Source organism: Papio anubis, chromosome 14 (assembly GCF_008728515.1).
Source record: "Papio anubis isolate 15944 chromosome 14, Panubis1.0, whole genome shotgun sequence".
NCBI lineage: Eukaryota > Metazoa > Chordata > Mammalia > Primates > Cercopithecidae > Papio > Papio anubis.
In genome coordinates, this window is record NC_044989.1 from 56,819,913 (window position 1) to 56,839,323 (window position 19,411).

The 19,411-nt window shown below is 36.5% G+C and overlaps 1 protein-coding gene across 9 annotated transcripts in view; it reads left to right on the forward strand.

Annotated features, from left to right (window-relative positions):
* Nucleotides 1–19,411, forward strand: part of CCDC85A (coiled-coil domain containing 85A) — a 197,532-nt gene that overhangs the window by 169,029 nt on the left and 9,092 nt on the right. For 3 of the 9 annotated variants that reach the window (XM_017947548.3, XM_017947545.3, XM_017947550.3), the window contains exons 4-5: nt 14,601–14,735; nt 18,067–18,186. The exons of 3 other annotated variants lie outside the window; for them this stretch is intronic. In XM_017947548.3, the coding sequence (XP_017803037.1) occupies nt 14,601–14,735; nt 18,067–18,186 (255 nt within the window). The remainder of the gene's footprint in view (nt 1–14,600; nt 14,736–18,066; nt 18,187–19,411) is intronic. 3 more of the 9 variants (XM_017947549.3, XM_017947552.3, XM_017947551.3) reach the window with 2 other exon arrangements.

The following is a 19,411-nucleotide window of genomic DNA, read 5'->3' on the forward strand; positions in this document are numbered from 1 at the left end:
AAATACTTTTATTGCCTTATTAAACTATGCTTTTTATTTTAGATATATCTTTTGTGTTAATGTTTTAATGTTTTTTGAAGGCATGAGTCCTACTAGGTTTTCAGTGTGTGTTCAGTATCTTAAGTCTTTAGGGCCCAGAGAGAGACATTGTAGGTCATGGAAGGGATAGTGTCCATTTCTGTTTTTTGTTGTTGTTGTTGTTGTTTTTTCTGCTATGCTCTTTTCTCTTAAATGATGAGGTTGTAGCCTGAAATGGACCTTTTTTTCTGTGAGAAACAGAGCTTATGCCAGAGGAGGATGGATATTTACAAGGGTCTATAACCCTTACAGTTGGATCTGACTCAGGTTACAGACAGGGCACAGTACAATATGGAGACCAGTGTGTCATCAGTTGCAACCTGGTGCTTTGTTTCTGTTTCAAGCACTAACCACATCCTGAGTATCAGCTGGGGTCCTGGATACTGGCCCAGCGTTGAGTCCATCTTGATGATGATTCCCATTCTGACCCCCTATGGTTATTCTATTTTATAGGTGAGAGAATGTCACCTATTAATGGGCAGAGGCAAGGTTTCTGTCCAGATTTTCTGTTACCTCTGGTCTAGTATTTCTATTTTGCTCAGACTTGTCACGTGACACTCGTGTATCTCTTGAAGCAAGATAGCTGTGAAAATAACACTACCACCACTACCTCCACCACCATCAGCCAAAACAAACCTCTGCTGTAGTATTGGGGTCTGAATACTACAGATCCCAGGAAACCTGGACCAAGAAACCTGATTTAGTTTTTAGTCCATCTGTTTTGATATTTACCACGAGAGTTCATTTCTCTACTAATGTTTTATCCAGTTGGGAAGGTCTTATCCTTTTAGAACTCTTAAGAAATTTCTAGCTTCCAATAAACAGTTACTCAGCAAAGGACATTTGTCTGTTTATCACTTATTTTCCTGTTCATTTAAGCACCTTGCCTCCTTCTCCAGAAATGTCCCAGATTATTCCAATCTGTAGTGACTTCTTCATTCTCTATACCAGGGTTGGCAAACTTTTTTGGCAAAGAGCTAGGTAGTAAATATTTTCAAATTTATGGACCATATGGTCTGCTTCAGTTACTCACATCCTGCCATTGTAGTGTGAGAAGAGCAGGAAACAGCCACAGAGAACATGTAAATGAACAGGTGTGGCTGTATTAGGACAAAACTTTATATACAAAATAGGCAATGGCCTGGATTTAACTCTGGCAGTAGTTTGCTGATCCCTGTTTGATACTAAAATAATTTATTCATCCATGTCTCTGGGTTGTCTCTTATATGACTGTCTTTTTTTCTTTCTTTCTTTCTTTTTTTTTTTTTTTTTTTTGAGATGGAGTTTCACTCTTGTTACCCAGGCCAGAGTGCAATGGCGCGATCTTGGCTCACCGCAACCTCCATCTCCCAGGTTCAAGCGATTCTTCTGCCTCAGTCTCTCAAGTAGCTGGGATTACAGGCATCTGCTACCATGCCCGACTACTTTTTTGTATTTTTTGTATTTTTTCTTTTTTTTTTTTAGTAGAGTTGGGGTTTCATTGTGTTGGCCAGGCTGGTCTTGAACTCCTGACCTCAGGTGATCCACCTGCCTCGGCCTCCCAAAGTGCTGGGATTACAGGCATGAGTATGTTTTCTTTTGTACATAAAGACTTTATACAAATGCTCTTCCTAGTATTTGCTACTTATTTTTGCATTAGTTCAAATTCTTTGTCCTGTCATCCCAAAACCTGCTCTGAGTTATGAGTACTGGGATTTGAAGTGTGCTGTGATTTAACCAGTGTTGCTTGAGCAAGAGGCAAGGTATTTTTTTTCTAATTAATCTCTTAGCTTTAGGCTGAGAACTTTTTGGAGACCAGGATGCTTGCATTTGACTTGAAAAGGGAAGATCCTCCCACATAGAAGGGACAGTTTTTGTGATATCATCGAATAGGAAATTTGTACTTTTCTGAAACATATGTCTATGGTGATTGTAGGTACCCTTTAGTGAGTGATTGATTATATTACTTTTGTATCCTGGCGATCTCTTCCTGTCTTAGAGAGATTGGTAAGAAACTAACATGGCACAGGCTTATCTTTGAAATAGATACCACATAGGCAGCAGCTTGGAAAGAACATGAATTTCTATATACACCTTCACAGACAAGTGAAACGCTAAATCTATATTTTTTGATGGATGAAGAAAACCATTTCTGGCTAAGGAGGAGTCAGAAGTCAATCGCCCTTTTCTCTTAAGTGAAGGCACTTCATGAAAAAAGGAGAAACTTGCAGAAAAAAGTAGGAAGTAAGTGAATTCTGCATTTTTCAGTTTCTTCATATTAATATTGTCCCTTCACATGATCTTTGTCATATATGTGGGTTTTAGTCATTATGTATGTGTTCTCGTAAAGGAAAGGTGAAGGTGTTTTGGTTGGCTGTCTCTGCAGCATCTGTTCATTGGGAATCTGCAAGGTGCTTTCGAAAGGACAGAGGAGAACAAAGGCTAGTTCACATCTTCACCATGTTTTCTGTGGGTCAGGACAAGACTTAGAGGAAAGTGAGAAGAATCCTCACTTACTTGTCTTTTTCACCAGGACCGATTGACATCAGAAGAGCCAAATGGTGGAAGAGAGCTTAAAAAGATTAGCCACTTTGATGTTCACATTGTATGCTATAAATACATGTATTTACTACTGGTCAATTAAATATAAAATACACTTTTTTAAAAAAAGATTAACCAAATACATTCACAATGCTTGGTCAGTGACTGATGTCAACCTAGCAATTTTCAAGCCTCTCTGTAGCACTTAATGTTTTCAGAATGCTTTGCAATCAGGCTTATTAGTCTCCCTTCACAGCTACCACGTGAAGCTAATTGATAGGCCTCTCCATTTTAGCATTGAGGACAAGTGACTTGCTGAGGGTCAGCCAAAGAGTGGTTTATGAAGCTCATTAGTCTCTGGGTTATTTCTCTCTTGAGTTAGCAAAAATGCTTTTCTTTTTTTTTTTCTTTTTTTTTTTTTAAAGACATCTCTAACCAGCCTTGGGGAACTTACTACTGGTTAACCAGATTGTTTTTCAGGATAATACTATTGCAAAAATTCTAGTTTTTAAGTTTCTTTTAAAATTTTGCCTTTCCTAACACTTTACAGTGTCACTCTTCAGAACTTTTCTGTTAACTTTTCAGAAAGTTTTGGCTGTATGTGTTAAGGGTTACCTTTACCTGGGTAATGCCCTGAAAATTTTTGCCATTTTCTTCCTATCACCCAGAGACTTTAGAAAAAAATAGACTGTGTTAAGCAAGAAGCCTTAGTTTGTGACAATAGTTGTGGTCAAAGTTTGTATGGAGAGATGAGATGAAACCATTTTTTATTCCAGTTACTTCTGCTCTCTATTATCCCCAGAATCTCTTATAGGCTAAACAGAAGCAGTGACCTCACTATTTGGAATGAGAAAGGTTAACATTTATTGTTGGTTTGGTACAGGAATATTTATTCAGTGGTAGATAATTAGTGGGCTTCCACTGCTTTTCTTAGCACAAGCAAAACATCCCTTAAAAATAGGGAGTAGAATTTCTGTAGGTCATGGAAGGCTGATGGCTTGCATTGGCCGTTCGTTTAATCTTTCACCCCTTGAGTCTTTTTTGAGCATCTCTTATGTACAGATACTGTTTGAGAATACAGTCTTGAATAAGACAGTTAAGGCCTCTGTCTCATGCAGCTTATATTTTAGTAGCTAGATTATTATCTTTAAAACCATAAATATATAATACATTACCCAAAAGAGGTAATCACTATGAAGAAAACAAAAGCAGGGCATAGAATAAGAGAGTGACTAGAGTAGGAGAATATTTAGGAAAGGCCTTTCATCTGAGGAGACTTGAATAAAGGAAGTATGGCATGGAAAATAATATTTCTGGAAGTGGGAACAGCAAGGATAGAAGCCTTAATTAGGAATCAGCTAGACACAAGTTCAGAAACAGGGACAAGGCCAATGTGGCTGGAACAGAGTGGGTAAAATGGAGAATAAAAGGAGATGAAGTTGGAGAAACAGGAAGACCCTGTGTGCCCTGTTGACCAAGCTCAAGCGTGTGGATTTGGATATGAGTTGACGGAAGGCTAAATTGGAGGATTTGGGCAGGGATGTGATATCATCAATTCACGTTTTTGAAGGATCACTCTCCATGTTGGGTAAAGACTAGACTAAAGAAGGTAGAGACAGGGAGAGGGGTCATTGGTACACTCATTAGGGAGCTAGCTTGGTAGTCTAAGAGATCTGACAGTGGCTTGAACTCAGTGGTAGGGCGGAGATGGTGAGGAGGGGTTAGACTCACAGGGTGTTTTTAAGTAGAGCTAAGAGTGCTTAATGACAGATGGGATGTGGACTGTAAAGGAAAGGGACTACATGTGGCTTCACAGGTTGGGTACTGACAGCCCCAGAAGGAACAATTCACTGAGACTATGCAGTGAATGGCAACCCAGGGATGATACAAGTGTCAACCCTGGGAAGAATTGAGGATGACTCCTTGCATTTTGATCTCAGCAATCATATGATTGGTGGTGCTGTTTAGTGAGATAGGCAAGACTGGGAGGAACAGGTTAGGAGGCGCGGGGGAATCAAGTTGGACATAGTCAATTTGCGGTGTTTTACATCAACAAGGAGATGTCACATAGAGTTGGATGTGTACATCTCAAACTCAGGTGAGCTATCAGAGCTGGAGATAAAAAATTGGGAAGAACGAAATATATATATATATATAAACGATGGGACTGAATTCCCATTCTTGTCAATGAATGTTGAGGAAAAAAAGAGAAGAGGTTTGTGGACTGTATCCTGGACACCCCAAGATTTAAAGAGAGGAGCCAAATGTGGACTGCAAAGAGAGACCCAATTAGCTTTTTTTTTTTTTTTTCTTTTCTTTTCTTTTCTTTTCTTTTCTTTTCTTTTCTTTTCTTTTTAAGATGAAGTCTCACTCTGCCACCCAGGCTGGAGTGCAGTGGTGTGATCTCAGCTCACTGCAACCTCCACAACCCAGGTTCAAGTGATTCTCCTTCCTCAGCCTCCCAAGTAGCTGGGATTACAGGCCTGTGCCACCACACCCGGCTAATTTGTGTATTTTTTTTAGTGGAGACTAGGTTTTGCCATGTTGTCCAGGCTGGTCTCGAACTCCTGACTTCAGGTGATCTGTCCCCTGGGCCTCCCAAAGTGCTTACTTTGGGATTACAGGTGTGAGCCACTGCTTCCAGTCCCATTTAGATTTTTTAGTCTCCCAGGGGTGCAGATGATTTAGGAACTTACTTCAATGGACTGACTCTGCAAAGATGTTTTATATTTTGTTTTAACTCTGTGTGCCTTAGACTTATCCTTTTGAATATGATTCAGTTAAATGAGTGTATATATAGTTTGAATAAAAAAATTTTGTTTTCCATCATAATTTTTTTTTGTAAGAAGGTAGGGCACAGATAAACATATATTTAAAATATCTTTATTTTCTTCCTTCCTAGTAAGAACTGGTTTGTGACAATAAGAGCTCATGCTTCCATGATGCTTCCTTTTGTGCTTTGATGATGGTCTCACTGATGGTGGATTTCATTTTTTCCTGCCAGAGATTTTACTACTACTAAGTATGCAGAGGCCACGCTGCCCAGATTCATTTTGGCTACTCTCGTTTTTGTAAACATTTAAGCATAAGATCATTGCTAATGCTCCATGATAGATCTTTCAGCAGGTGGCATGGGTGGACCTACAGCCTAATGGGTAGCTGTGCTTGTTTGTATTATTGTATGTATCCTAGAGAGGTAGCTGTCCTTGTAAGAAACTGACTCTTCTTGCTTCTCTATTAGCATCTTTCTTGTCTTGACCTTCCTATTTTGCATGGGAGCTTCACATACTAGAAGATTCATCGAAGAACTTTAAGACCCTTCTTTTTGCCAAAGCTAGGGCAGCAAACACTACCTCACAGTGGACTATTTCTTAGTCAACCCAGCAAAGATTTATTTTAAGTCACTGTTTAGTTCCTGGGGCTCTAGCTCAGTGCATGTGTTCCACTGGGCCCTGATAGCATGCTGAGGTGTTTAACACAATTATTAATTGGCTCTGGTCTGGAAGTCAGATGCAATGTTAATTAGCATTACTTCTTTGCCATTGCATCCATACTGGCAATTCAGTTCCATGCCCTTACACTCTCTGTCCTACTTGTGCTTTCCTTTTCTCCCTTTTAAAAAATAAGCCCTACACCTGAAAGTATTCAGATATGTCTGAAAGGCAATGCCATCACCTTTTACTCTTTAATACCAGCCTGATTGAAAAGGAATTTAGAAGTATCAGTCTTTTTCTGTAGGAATTTCAGTGTTTCTCACTGGGAGTTCTATAGTTAATAAAAGTCAAGTATTAAGCACATAGACTCATTGCCTAAAAGCAGTTGCCTATGTTTCCTAGGTATTGTTTGACAGCCTCTTTTTTCTTTTTTTCAACCAGGCCTTCATTGTTATTCTTTGTCTGCTGTCACTCTGGCTGCAGAGACACTAGGTGTTTGCTGTCTTAGCCCTTTCAAAAGATATTAATTCTTTTCTTCCTGGGGTTTGCCCTTTGTAATTTTTGTAAAAAGGCATCCTGCTAACCTTCTGTAATTACTTTTATTTCATTTTATTTTTTCTGGGAACTATATTTCTGTATCTGTAAGTTTCACCTGGAGGAACAGGTATTTCAAAATTACTTTCTTTTCCTTCCAATAACATTTTATTGTTTGCAGAGATATTTTCATTAGTGATACAGTGAGCACTGGATGAAGTTAAAATCATTTAAAATTTAAATGTTTTGCAAACTCTCTTATTTCACATGTCAGAAGAAAACCTTTTGGAGGGTATTTGTGACAAAGAATGCTTCAGGGCTTTGCATTATTAATCACCTCTTTGATCCTGATTTTAAAAATCTGATGAAGGAGCTGGGTCTATTACTTCCCCCAGTATTTTCTATCCTGGTTAATAGCATGACCATTTAGTACCTAACCAGAAAGCTGATAGTCATCCTGGATAACTCCTTCAACCTCGCTGCCTACATTCAAATAGACATTAAAGCTCATAGGGTCTTGCCCTCTAATCCATCAATATTGTCCTTTTAATTTCTTCTGCTATTTTCCAGTGTAGGCAATAAGTAATATTTTTTCCCTTCAAATTCTTTGTTGATCTCCTAGTTGGAATTTCCTCTCAGCTAGTCTGGCCCCTCCCAATCATTCTCCACACTACTACCAGATCAATCTGTCCACCACCAATCAGTTCCTGTTACATCTGTGGCTCCACATAGAATAAATTTCAGATCCTTCTTACGGCATGGGAGATTTCCCATGCAACTCCTGCATGTCATGTCATACTCAGCTCTTGCTACTCTGGGCCTCACATCCTGTGCTCACATCCTTCAACTACAGGCAGATAGAACTAATTTTCTTTTCCTGAACATGTCAGCAACCTAAGACTTTAGGTTCTCTGAATTGAAGCTGCTTACCACATCCACTGTGACTCCACAGACATCATTCTCAGCCATTATTTGGCATAATAAATGAGGGGTGTGTGAATTAATATTACTTTCATTTGTTTTTTAGGATAGATACCCACATTTTATGTAACGGTTGCAGCCACAGTTATGTACCTAGAGTGGAGAAGGTCAAATGAGCACAGAGCTGATGTTAATCTGGTGTGTAGTAGTTCATCTGTATCAGTTATTAATATTTACATGCTTCTAATCCAATTCCTTTGAAGGCTGCTGAGCCATTCCAACCAACCTGACCCTCCCTAGGATCATATGGATCTCTCTGCAACCCAGGAGCTAAAGAATGAGCGCATAGACTAGAAGGAGACTTCTGGGACCCAAAGAAAGAAAAATCACTCTGGGGTATAAATTACTGAAAACATTACCAGGCCCACAGTTAGTATCTTTAAAAAAACTTTTTTTACATTGATAGATAAAATTATGTCTTTACTGTGTACAACATGGTGTTTTAAAGTATATACACATTGTGGAATGACTTAATACAGCTAATTAATGTATACATCACTTCACATAGTTATTTTTGGGTGAGAACACTTTACATCCACTTTCTTAGCATTTTTCAAGAATGCAATATATTATTAACTGTAGTCACCGTGCTGTACAGTAGATCACTTGAAATTATTCCTCCTGTCTAACTGAAATGTTGCATCCTTTGATATTTCCTTCTCCTTCCCAATCCTCCCAACTCCTGGTAACCACCTTTCTCTAAGTAGAAATCAACTTTTGTTAGATTTCGTATATGAGTACAATCATGCAATATTTATCTTTCTGTGCCTGACTTATTTCATTTAGCATAATGTCCTCCAGGTTCATCCATGTTGTGACAAGTGACAGGATTTCCTTCGTTTTTTAGGCTGAATAGTATTCTGTCATATATAGATAGCACATTTTCTTTATTCATCCATTCACAGACACTTAGGTTGTTTCCGTATCTTGGCTGTTATGACTAATGCTGCACTTAACATGGGAGTGCAGAGATCTCTTTGACACACTGATTTTGTTTAATTTTAATGTATACCAAGTAGTGGGATTGTTGAATCATATGGTAGTCCTACTTGTAATTTTTTGAAAAACCTTCATACTGTTTTCCATAATAGCTATACTTATTTACATTCCCACCAGCAGTGTGCAAGGGTTCCCCTCTCTCCATATTCTTGCCAAGATATCTTTTGTCTTTTTGATAATAGTTATTTTAAAAGGCATGTGATGATACCTCATTGTGGTTTTAATTTGCTTTTTTTTCTTGATTAGAGAATTTTCAGAATTTTTGCATATATCCCTTTGCTATTTTTATGTCTTCTTTTAAAGAAATGTCTATTCAGGTCCTTTGATAATTTTTCAGTTGGGTTGTTTCCTTGCTATTGAGATGTTTGAGTTATTTCTATATTTTGGATGTTCACCTAGCATTTTAGGAGCTCAGATTAGCCAATTTTAGTAATCTTTTAATGGACAGCACTTAAGGTAGTCCTAACGTGGTAGGAGCTTAGTGATTGAGAGCTGTTATGTCAAAAACATGCCCTTAAGAAGTCCTCTGCCCGCCGAGGAGTCTGTACATAGGCTACAATCCTTCACCACATGTGATGGAGAGAGTAGTTGCCTCCCGGTCCAGATTTCTCCTTCTTATTTCTTTTATCTTTTACGATTTAATCTCCCTTTTATCTTTTTATCTATTTAATCTTTTGCGATTATCTTATAATGCTCTCATTGGCACTGAGATGTTTCATGTGTCAAGGCCCCCACTTCTATTTGCTGGCAATTTTATTCTTTCCTAATGTGACTGCTTCAAGTTAAGTGCAGAATCTTTGCCCAGCAAATTGTTAAGGAAGCTTTATGATCTTCTATAACTTCCACAGAGCCCCTTCTGCCGATTGTATTCTCTATGTGGGATTGGTGTCACGATTTTCTAGGTACTGTAGCATACTATATGTCTCTATCTCAAGAACTCTTTTCTTTGGACCACTGCCCTGTGGCTGCCCACAGCGTATCCTCTTTCTGCTAGTGTTGTTACAGTAGGATGATATGGGTATTTTCAATTCTGTTTCTTTTGTTAGAGTAATTTCTTATTTGGGGGTGGAAACGTGGCCGCCTTTATACTTAGACCACTTGAGCGCTGAAGCTTAAGGAGTTTCCTTCTAAATCCTTTCAAGCTCCAAATCCTGTGGGCAACATGTCCTCATATGCAAAATCTGCTATAGAGCTGTCACCAGAAATTTTGCTTTGCAGTTTCCCAACATAGTTCTCTTTCTCTAAATCAGGGTTTCTCAACCTCAGCTATAGTGACATTTTGGGCTAGACAATCCTTTCTTTATGAGGGGACTGTCCTGTGCATTTTAAGATATTTAGCAACATCCTTGGCCTCTACCCACTAAATGCCAGTAGAAACTGCATAGTTTTGACAAGTAAAAATGTCTGCAGGCATTTTTGCCAAATGTTTTCTCTTGGGGGCCAAATCACCCCCGCCCCTGTTGAGAACTGACACTCTCAATAATAAACATGTGGACATAAATTGACAAGTTATAAAATATGTTGACAAGCAAAGCAAAAACATTCATGATAAGGACAGCAAATGCTGATAGAGCACTTATGTGGGCCAGACACTGTTTTAAGAGCTCTTTCCATGTAAGTTTCCAAACCCATAGAGTGACTGTACCATTTTACCATTATTATTTACACTTTATAGATGAGGAAACTAAGGCATGGAAAGGTCATACAGCTTGTCCAAAGTCATGCAGCTCGTGTCAGATCAAGAATTTAAACTCAGGCACTGCGACCCTGGAGTCTATGATTTGAACTCACTGTGTTTCTCTTTTAACAACAATTTGTTGGAATAGGTATCTATATGCCATTGCATGCAATATCACCTCTGATAGTTACTAAGTTAATGTTTATTAAGTGAATAAATGAATGACTGTACATCCAGGGAATTACTTATTATTTTAAATCAGCATTGAATAGATTCTTTAGTTAATTTAAATGAAAAATGCACTTTTCTTTGGACATAACCAACTAAATATTATCATTAGAGTAAGGCAAGAGGATCTTAGCATTTCTAAGCCTATGCACAAGAATCTCTTGGAAAGGGTTTGCTAAGGTGACCTTTAAAGTCTCTTCCAATCAGAGCTTCTATTTATGTGCTAGAACAGTTTTACAATATGTCAGAATGAAGATTGGCCAAACTGAACAAAATATTATTTCCCTGATTAGATTGAGCAAAGCATCTGCCTTGCCCTGTAATAACTGAAAACTGAATTTATTCTCCCCCTTAAACTAGGCATACACACTGATGAGGTATTAAGCATTGTATGATAGTTTAACCAAGTTCAGGAGTTATAAAAAATTAAGCATCTTTAAGTAACAGGAAACCACTTTAGCTGATCAATCTTCAGGCTTCCATAGTTGGCCTTCTATAGTGAATGAGAGGGCTGGGCTCTCAAGTTTGTTATAAGTGCATTACATCTGATTTATATCAAAGTGAGAAACTATTTTATGTAACACTACAATATTACTCTATTGAATGTGATTTTTAGTCAATTGGAAATATTTATATAGTGCATATATATTTTTATGTATACACATACATATGTACATATATGTATATGTATATGTTCAATAAGAAACCCAGTATATTTGTTTTCTATTTTTCTGGCATGCAAACAAAACTTTTTCTTAAGAAGCATTTTCATTAAATTAAAAAATTTCCTTGACTTCATTACTAATGAAAACAATTTAAAGGATTTCTCTAGGAGCTTTATTTTTTGGGTGATTTTCCCTATTGCAGAGATCACACATCAAATTCTGAGTGATCATCATTTTGTGATTCATGTATTTTAGATAACATATAATATTGGACATTTCTTAGTGTTTTTTATTATTTCTATGAGGAACAGTAACACTTAATTCATGCAAATTTGAGAAAAGAAACATGACTGTAAAAAAATTAAATGGTCTTTTTTTTGCAAAATTGGTTTTTGTTTCCTTCATTCCCATATATAACTCATTGTGAGCAATAAGGGAAAGATAAGCTATAGTGCCTTAGAGAACCTTGTGCATCTTTAAATAAATAGATGAGAACTATTTGTTATTAGAATGGTCATAGTTTGAAGAGAAAATGTTGCAGATGTTGTTGTTGAAAACTTCATGTTCATTTCATGTTTAAGTACAGAGAATTTTATACCCTGTTGAAGTTTGAAGAACTAACCAGAATCTGACCCCGAAAGTCCTGAGGACTAAAGGTTCTGACTCATACTAAACCCATGCAAATGCCCATATGTGAATTCATTTGCCCATCTTTATGCCTTTCAAAGTCAGTAAGGTAAAAGTCTTCAAGTCAGGCTGACTTCTTCTTCTTCTTAGCTTAAAACATAGGTCACTTTATACTTTCTTTATTACTGAGGTTTCCAACAAACAGTTCTTGGGGACTTTTTCTATTCATCATTCAAGAGGAACATTTATGTGTGTCTGAAGTTTGCTGAGATGCCTGGTGAGTCAGAAGTACAGTTTGGATTTCCCTCTTTTTCTTCCTTTCAGTACTTGATTTTCACTTTTCCCTCCTCCTCACAAATTTTCATTTTCTGAAAAACCCTACACTATTACCTCTATAGAAGTTTCCAGAGTTTTCAAGGAATAAAAACTATTGACTATAGTACAGTTATAGTGAAACTTAAAGAGACTCAGTGATTCATAATTCTTCATATTCTTTTATGATTTCTATGAGTACTTACCACAGAGTAAGTAATCTATAATTTACTTCCCACACAATGGGAGTGTTAAGGTCATTCAGGAATTCTTTTTCACAAACTTGGAAGTTTAGAAAACTACAGAAAACAAAACTAAGCAAAACAGAATTCTTCAGAAAATAGGAAGTGACAGTCTTAACACTGTTTGGAATTGTTCTTCCAATTAGTGACCGGAATCTGAGTTCCACCATTTTGAGCCCCAAAGTTGCCAGAAACAAATTTAATGACTGAATTACTGAAGGCTTCTTATGTTTTATGAATCCGTCCTCAGAAAACACCATGTTTGGCAATTGTAGGCCTGGCGAAACACTAAGCCTTCATTAGTCTATAAATGCCATTTTGATGTAGTTATTAAGTCAAAGATGATGGCTAGCCCAGAACACATTTTTCTGTATACCTACATTAAAAAAACTATATGCCGATCTGGGAAGAAAGTTAATCCTGGTTCTAAAAGAGTACTTTTTCCTTTAAAATGGTTATATCGTCAGTTTATTCTTCCACAAAGATCTAGACCCTGTTTATTGTCCCCGTTATGAAATTAATAATACTATAAAATACATATTTAATATGTTTTAAAGGAACATTTTACAGTACTATTGTTTTATGTAGTATCTACTTTCTGAAAGTTGGAAATGATCGTGAATTCTTGACATAGTAGCTAAATGGTGCTCTTGCCAGCTGGCTTCCAAGCGGTCATAGATCCTACCTTAGATTTCATGGGTATGATGATAAACTTTGTTACAATGGAGAGGCATTGGGATTTAGCCTTGCTATACATTAAGAAAGAATGAAAGTAGAATTCCTATATGTTTTACTCAGTTGTTAAATCCAAAAAAGGATAAGATCTGAGAGGTGCATGTTATGGAAATAATCAAATTCAGATACTAGATCTCCTTACTTGTAAAAATAACTATAAAATTTGCATTACTCATTAATGATCATCTGAGAAATAGAACTATGCAGATTGGGGTGGGAGGTGAGTATTAAGCTGTGAACCATATTATAAATTTTTGGAGATAATTCTTTTGATGATGGAAACAAATAAGACGCTACACATGGAATAATTATCAAAAGAGCAATGTTCAAATTAATGTTGCTATGATGAAATTAACATTATGACCCAAGTGCAAATATATAATTGCCTCTGTTATATGTGAGAAATAGAGTATGTGTGACTTATTTGATAGGTAACTGGTGCCAATTTAATAGGTTCAGAAAAGAGTTTTGTGAGTACCAACTACTGGTCATTATTTCTTCTCTTTCTTACTTCACTTAAGACCATTGTGCATTTTCTTTCTTCAACCTCCAAAAGTTAGACAACAGTGAAAATTGGACCAATACTATTCAGATATAAAGCACTAACTTCAAAAAAAATGAATTGATGAGAACTAAAATTTTATGTCCTTATTTTCAGTCTTCTAAAGTCAACCTCAACATTTAGGCACAATAATTTAAATTATTAAAATTAAAAGCCACAAAATGGTGCCAAAATTATTAAAATTATTTTCTTATTCCATGGGACATAATATTCTTAGTTATAGGTCTTAGTGAAAGTTGGCAGGAGAGGAAATCATGTTCCAATAAGTTCATTTTGTTTCTGATCATTTAATAGGATTATATAGTTTGGTGATGGAAAAAGCTAAAATTAAGGACCTTTTTCTTTTCATTTCAATTATGTGATGGCTCTAGTTCTAATAAATACAAAAAAATTTTAGTTAACTTATTAATAGAAAGTTTGACAATTATGTAGATTTTCTATGTAAAATATTTATTTTAATGCAGTGATGACCTCTTAGCTGATTACATACTCTTCAATATGCAGAAATTTTGTTAAAAATTTGGTGCAGTTTCAATTTTCTGAGTATTATTGAATATGTATACCCAAATTGCACTTCTTAACAAAAGGGCATAGTGCTGCCAATTGTATTTCAAATAACTTTTGTTAAGTTCTGAAGTTATGTACTTTATTTCTATATAATATCCAGGTAAGACATAGTCTTATTTTATGCTGGTAAAACCCATAAAATAAAGTTGTTTAAGTACCTTCAAGTTTTTTCTGTAATTTTGACTTTATCATCTACTTTTTGATAGAATTGATAATGTAGTTATATGTTTACCAGAAACTTAAATCAGGATTAGGTCTAATATATAGGACTTTAGATTGTTTTTATTTTGATTTTTTCCCTAGCTACAGGTGCATGTTACAGCTTGCCATTGTGGTCATTGTGGTTCATCTCATTAAGCTTCATGTTCTATCTGCTTTCTTGAGACTTGGGAAACAGTATTTTTCTGAGTGATTGTACCATATTGTTCCAAATATAAGGCCAGCCAGAATAGAAGGCAACCTCCAACTAGAAACAGCTCAAATATGGAGAAAGGCTGGGGGCCCAGAGCCCGGCGGGTCTTGCAGTGGTGGCAAGGGTGCCGAGGAATAGGACGATGCCTGCCCACTCTCCCGGTGAGTGAAGATGAGTCAGCTGGATGCATTTGCTTGTGCATAACCAGATGACTTCTGTTGCTAGAGAAAAAGTTATACTGGGGGGTAGAAAACAAGTTCATACACATGAAAGAAAGTTGTATGTCTAAGTCTGGGGAGGGAGGATGGGAGTAGAATTTTTCACCTCCTAAACAATTTTCCTGTTTTTTCCCCCCACATATGGGGGTGAAAGTGGAGCAACCCCATGCAGGAGAGAAGAACAAAGGTACCCTGGACATTTCATGATAAAAGGAGTTTAGGTCAGTGGTCCTGAAAATCATATGCCTCTAGACAAGCTCAGAAAAGTACTCCTTTGCCCTTTAAAATTGTCTACTGACAGAGGTGATGCATGCACTGTGTGTTCATATGTAGCTTGAAAACAAGCCACTCAATCTGGAAATCACATTTCCAGTTTTAGTAAGATTTTTTTCTTTTTAAATTCCCTGTTTGGCTCAGTAGCATATATTTTTAAATAGTTCAGTGAAATTATATTAGTCAACTGAGAGTATATGTAAATTGAACCCTCATAATTCTCCCAATATTGGTCTGATTCCACTAAGTGCATAGAAAACTAACCTTTTATTTTATAGTACTAAATGAGATACAATAGAATGAGGTGCTTCATTCTGTTATTGCAATCTAGAACATTATTTAACATCTGTTGGAACTAAACTTCACCAGGTATTTGGTTACCTTTATGGCTTCACAAAAACAAAATAAAATATAAGCCTTGATCTTTCTGGTTGATTTGTAGTCCATGGCTCCCAAAGCTAGTTTGAAGTATAACTTTCATCCCTAAATGATGAATTCCGCCCCCCCATACTCTAGGCAAGATACTATTGTAGCCCCCGCCCTTTTTTTAAGGAAACTACTTTCATTTAAAAAAATGTGTGATTTTGAATAGATATGGCCACAACAGGACCTCGTTTACATTTAAACAATAGAAAATGGCTCAGATGATTTGGTTTAAGGATGTTGTTTACATTGATTTTTAGAAGTTCTATTAAACCCAAATGCCCTGAACGATAGAGGCCCATGCATGGTATTATTGATATGCTTATCTTTTTACCAGGTCTGGAAAGAGAACCTTTGAAGCAGAAAGGCTGGGCAGAAAAGGATTTGAAAGTAAAAATAGGAAGGAGGTAGCTCAGAGTAGGAAGGTTTATTGGCTTCTAAATTAGAGGAAATATGACTTTTAAGTCAGAGGAAATATGGCACTGCAGTGGTGGGTCCTAAACAAGAGGTTTGAAGTGAAATCTGTGTAACCTGAGAAATCTTTGGGAATCGTTCATAAGAGTGGTACCAGGAGGAAAAGAGAAGAGTATAGGACCAGCATTACTCAGGAAAGAGGAGCTTCCTTTTATAACTCCTGAGTTTTGGAACCATTTGATTCCAAATAATCCAAAGTACAGAGGAAGAAGATGTCCAAAATGTAAGGGTGGGTGAAGGGTGTGTCCCTTAACCATCTTTAAACTTCAGATAATTTCCCTTCCATTAGATGTATTAGGCATTATTGTATGTGATTTGATCTGGGTTGCAAATATAGGAAAATAAATTTTATAATTTCTTTTCCCACAGGGGATTGGGGCTGTTCTAATTGACAATCCTGTTTCATCACCTGCTGTACATTTTAGTTTTAGTAGCAATGGAGGACAGAAGCAGAGGAAACCACCTAAGTGCCATATCCTACTGCTTCCTCTCCTTGTTGACTAGTGAGGCTGGGGGTAGGATCTGACTGGATTGTAGAACTCTTTGAGCAGGGAACAGAATGTGGCCTCAGTAGGCTAGTGAGCTGCCAGGGGGAGTCTTTGAGGACATAGGAGAAATGACAGCAAGAAAGAAAGGGAGAAAGTCTTCCAAATTGCAAAAATAATAATCTGCAATAATAATAACATTAAGTTAATAATAATAAGCTTTCCCTATAAAGCATGGTTTACATGTAATCCATACCTATAATTGCTGGGTGCAGATTTCTCCTCTTATTTCTAAAATGTACATCGTAAAAATTCTCTTGGCTGAGCATAATTGCTCACGCCTGTAATCCTAGCACTTTGGGAGGCTGAGGCAGGAGGATCACTTGAGGTCAGGAGTTCAAGACCAACCTGGGCAACATAGTGAGACCCTGTCTCTGTGAAAAAGATAAAATGTCACTAGGCATAATGGCACATGCCTGTAGTCCCAGATACTCAGGAGGCTGAGGTAGGAGGATTGCTTAAGTCCAGGAGTTGAAGGCTGCAGTGAACAATGATCATTCCACTGCACTCCAGCCTGGGTGATGGAGAGATTCTGCAAATTAATATTCCAAACTACCATTGTCTCTCTGTTTATGAATTCTCATGATACACCTTCAGTGACTCCTCTTCAGGGTATTAGATTGATAGAATCATCTTGAGTGGAGCAATTACTAATCAATTAGTCATGAAAAATTCTGTAAATAGGTTGATAGGCAGAAATTAAAATCTCAGATTCCCTAATAGTATAATGATCTATCTATGTAAAAATAGATTTAGAAAATTCCCATGTGACTGCTTTTTCTAGAAGAGTAGATAACTGATACTCTCTTTTTTTTTTTTTTTGCTGATCCATTAGTCTTCCCCCAAGCACCCTTTAGAAAAAGTACAGATCCTTAGGGGAAATTTCCAGTTCTTGTACAGAAGAATGTGGCCTGCACATGTCAAATTAATCATGTACAGGTTCTAGTTTCTCACCAATTAAGTTGAAGAACCACTAAACTAAAAATATGTAATTTATATCTATTATGTTTTTCATCTTTAAAAAAGACCAGAAAAGGACAATTTTCAGTTTTTAAAGAAAATGTTGAATTTGGATAAATCTTTTTTGAAAATGCTTTATTATAGGTCTTTCCCTCAAAAAAAGGTTTTGTGAGAGACACAGTTTCTCCAACACAAGAATGTGATGTGTCTGCATATTCTGAGACATATGGAATATGGCATTTGGCTTGCTGAGTGAGCATGTTTAACTCAGCTATGGAGTAACTCATGAATTTCCTACTCTTGAGTATCTTTGAGTTTCAAAAATCATTCTTGAAATATGTTTAAGGGCCATTCCTTGGGGGTGGGGCATTTCAGAGATGGCATCTGGCAATGTATTGAGGTGGCTCTTCATTATGTTTTCTTGCTGGTCAATCAGCAAGTGTGTTCCAATGAACAGACTGATAGCATTGTAGAATAGGTTAGGAAAAAGTAACAAAATGGCTAATTCTCATTTAGTAGTGAAATTGAATACTGAATGACATCTTTGTAGTTATAAACGACTTTTGTTTTAATAACAAAGTTGTTGATTTTCTACTAAGGGTTCTTTTAGGTTGTCATCAGGGGCTGATGGGAGTAACAGTTCACCCAACTCTGCAGCTAGCTTCAGTGGACATGCCACACCTTCCCAGCAGCCTGAACCTGTGGTACATTCTCTTAAGGTAACCAATCGTGTGCAACCATTTATCCAGAGCTTCAGTTGTGTTGTGGCTTGTTCGCTGTAGTCTAGTAGTCCTCACAGTCTTGCTTGAACCATAGATATTTTATTTTTTGACTCCTTATGGTGTAACTTTTTAAATCTTAATTTTTGAAGTATGATTTTAATTGTTCTAAACTGACACTGAGTTTGAGTACTTATGGTTGAATCTCTAGTTTTATCATTTTGTTTTGAGTAATGTGATTCATATCTATCGGCATCGAAGTTGAAGTCTGTGCATGTATATCCATATTTGTAAAAAACTGTGATAGGTATTTTATGTGCAATGTTTGTAGCATGGATGTCTTCAAATATAGGGAGTTAATAGTTGGTCAGAATATGGAAGGATACCACATTATTCTTTCTTGACGCAATTGAAGTACATTATACAACTTAAATAAAGTAATGAAATAAATAAAAACTTAGTCTTTCCTCTTCTAAGTAGAAATTAGATTCTCAAACTCCAGTTAATGCCCCGTTATAGAATAATAGAAAATAGATATATGGTCTTATACAGAAAGCTACTTTACTTTTGTGTCTTTCTTCACGTTTTGCAGTGATTTCACAAAAATTTGCCTAAAATTTGTCATCTATTTTCTTTACCAATAATGAGCTTTCCAATAAGTAAAATTAATGAAAAATCAGGACTATAAGTACAACAATAGTCAATATAATATAAACAATATAATAATATAAACAATAAACAATATAAATATTTACCTATCTCAGAAGAAACTAACGCAGGCAATAAAAATCATCTTAAAATTGAGACGGTTTCTTGAAATTTTATCAGTTTCAGAATATGAAACACTGTCTAACAAATCTATCTATAATTTCTAACATGTAGCTTTGATCAAACGTTTCTGACCCATAAAACAGGTAGAGTGCTTCCATTCTGCTTTTACCACATGAGTTTCACAGCTCTTCTTAAAATTGTTTCAATTTCAAAATGATTTATCATCAGCCTGAAGATGCACTCCTCTTTTGGAGTGAACCGCACTTTCTGTGGCTTGCACAAAACAAATACATAGATGAGAACTTCAGAATGTTTATTTCATTTTGAGATGATTAAGTTTTAGCAGAAGATTTTGCTCCCTCAGGATATTTTGCTTTAGCTTATACAAAATGAATTTGTTTTTCTTAAACATATACTGATGATTGATGAGGGAAGGTAGGGCAACCATGCTAGT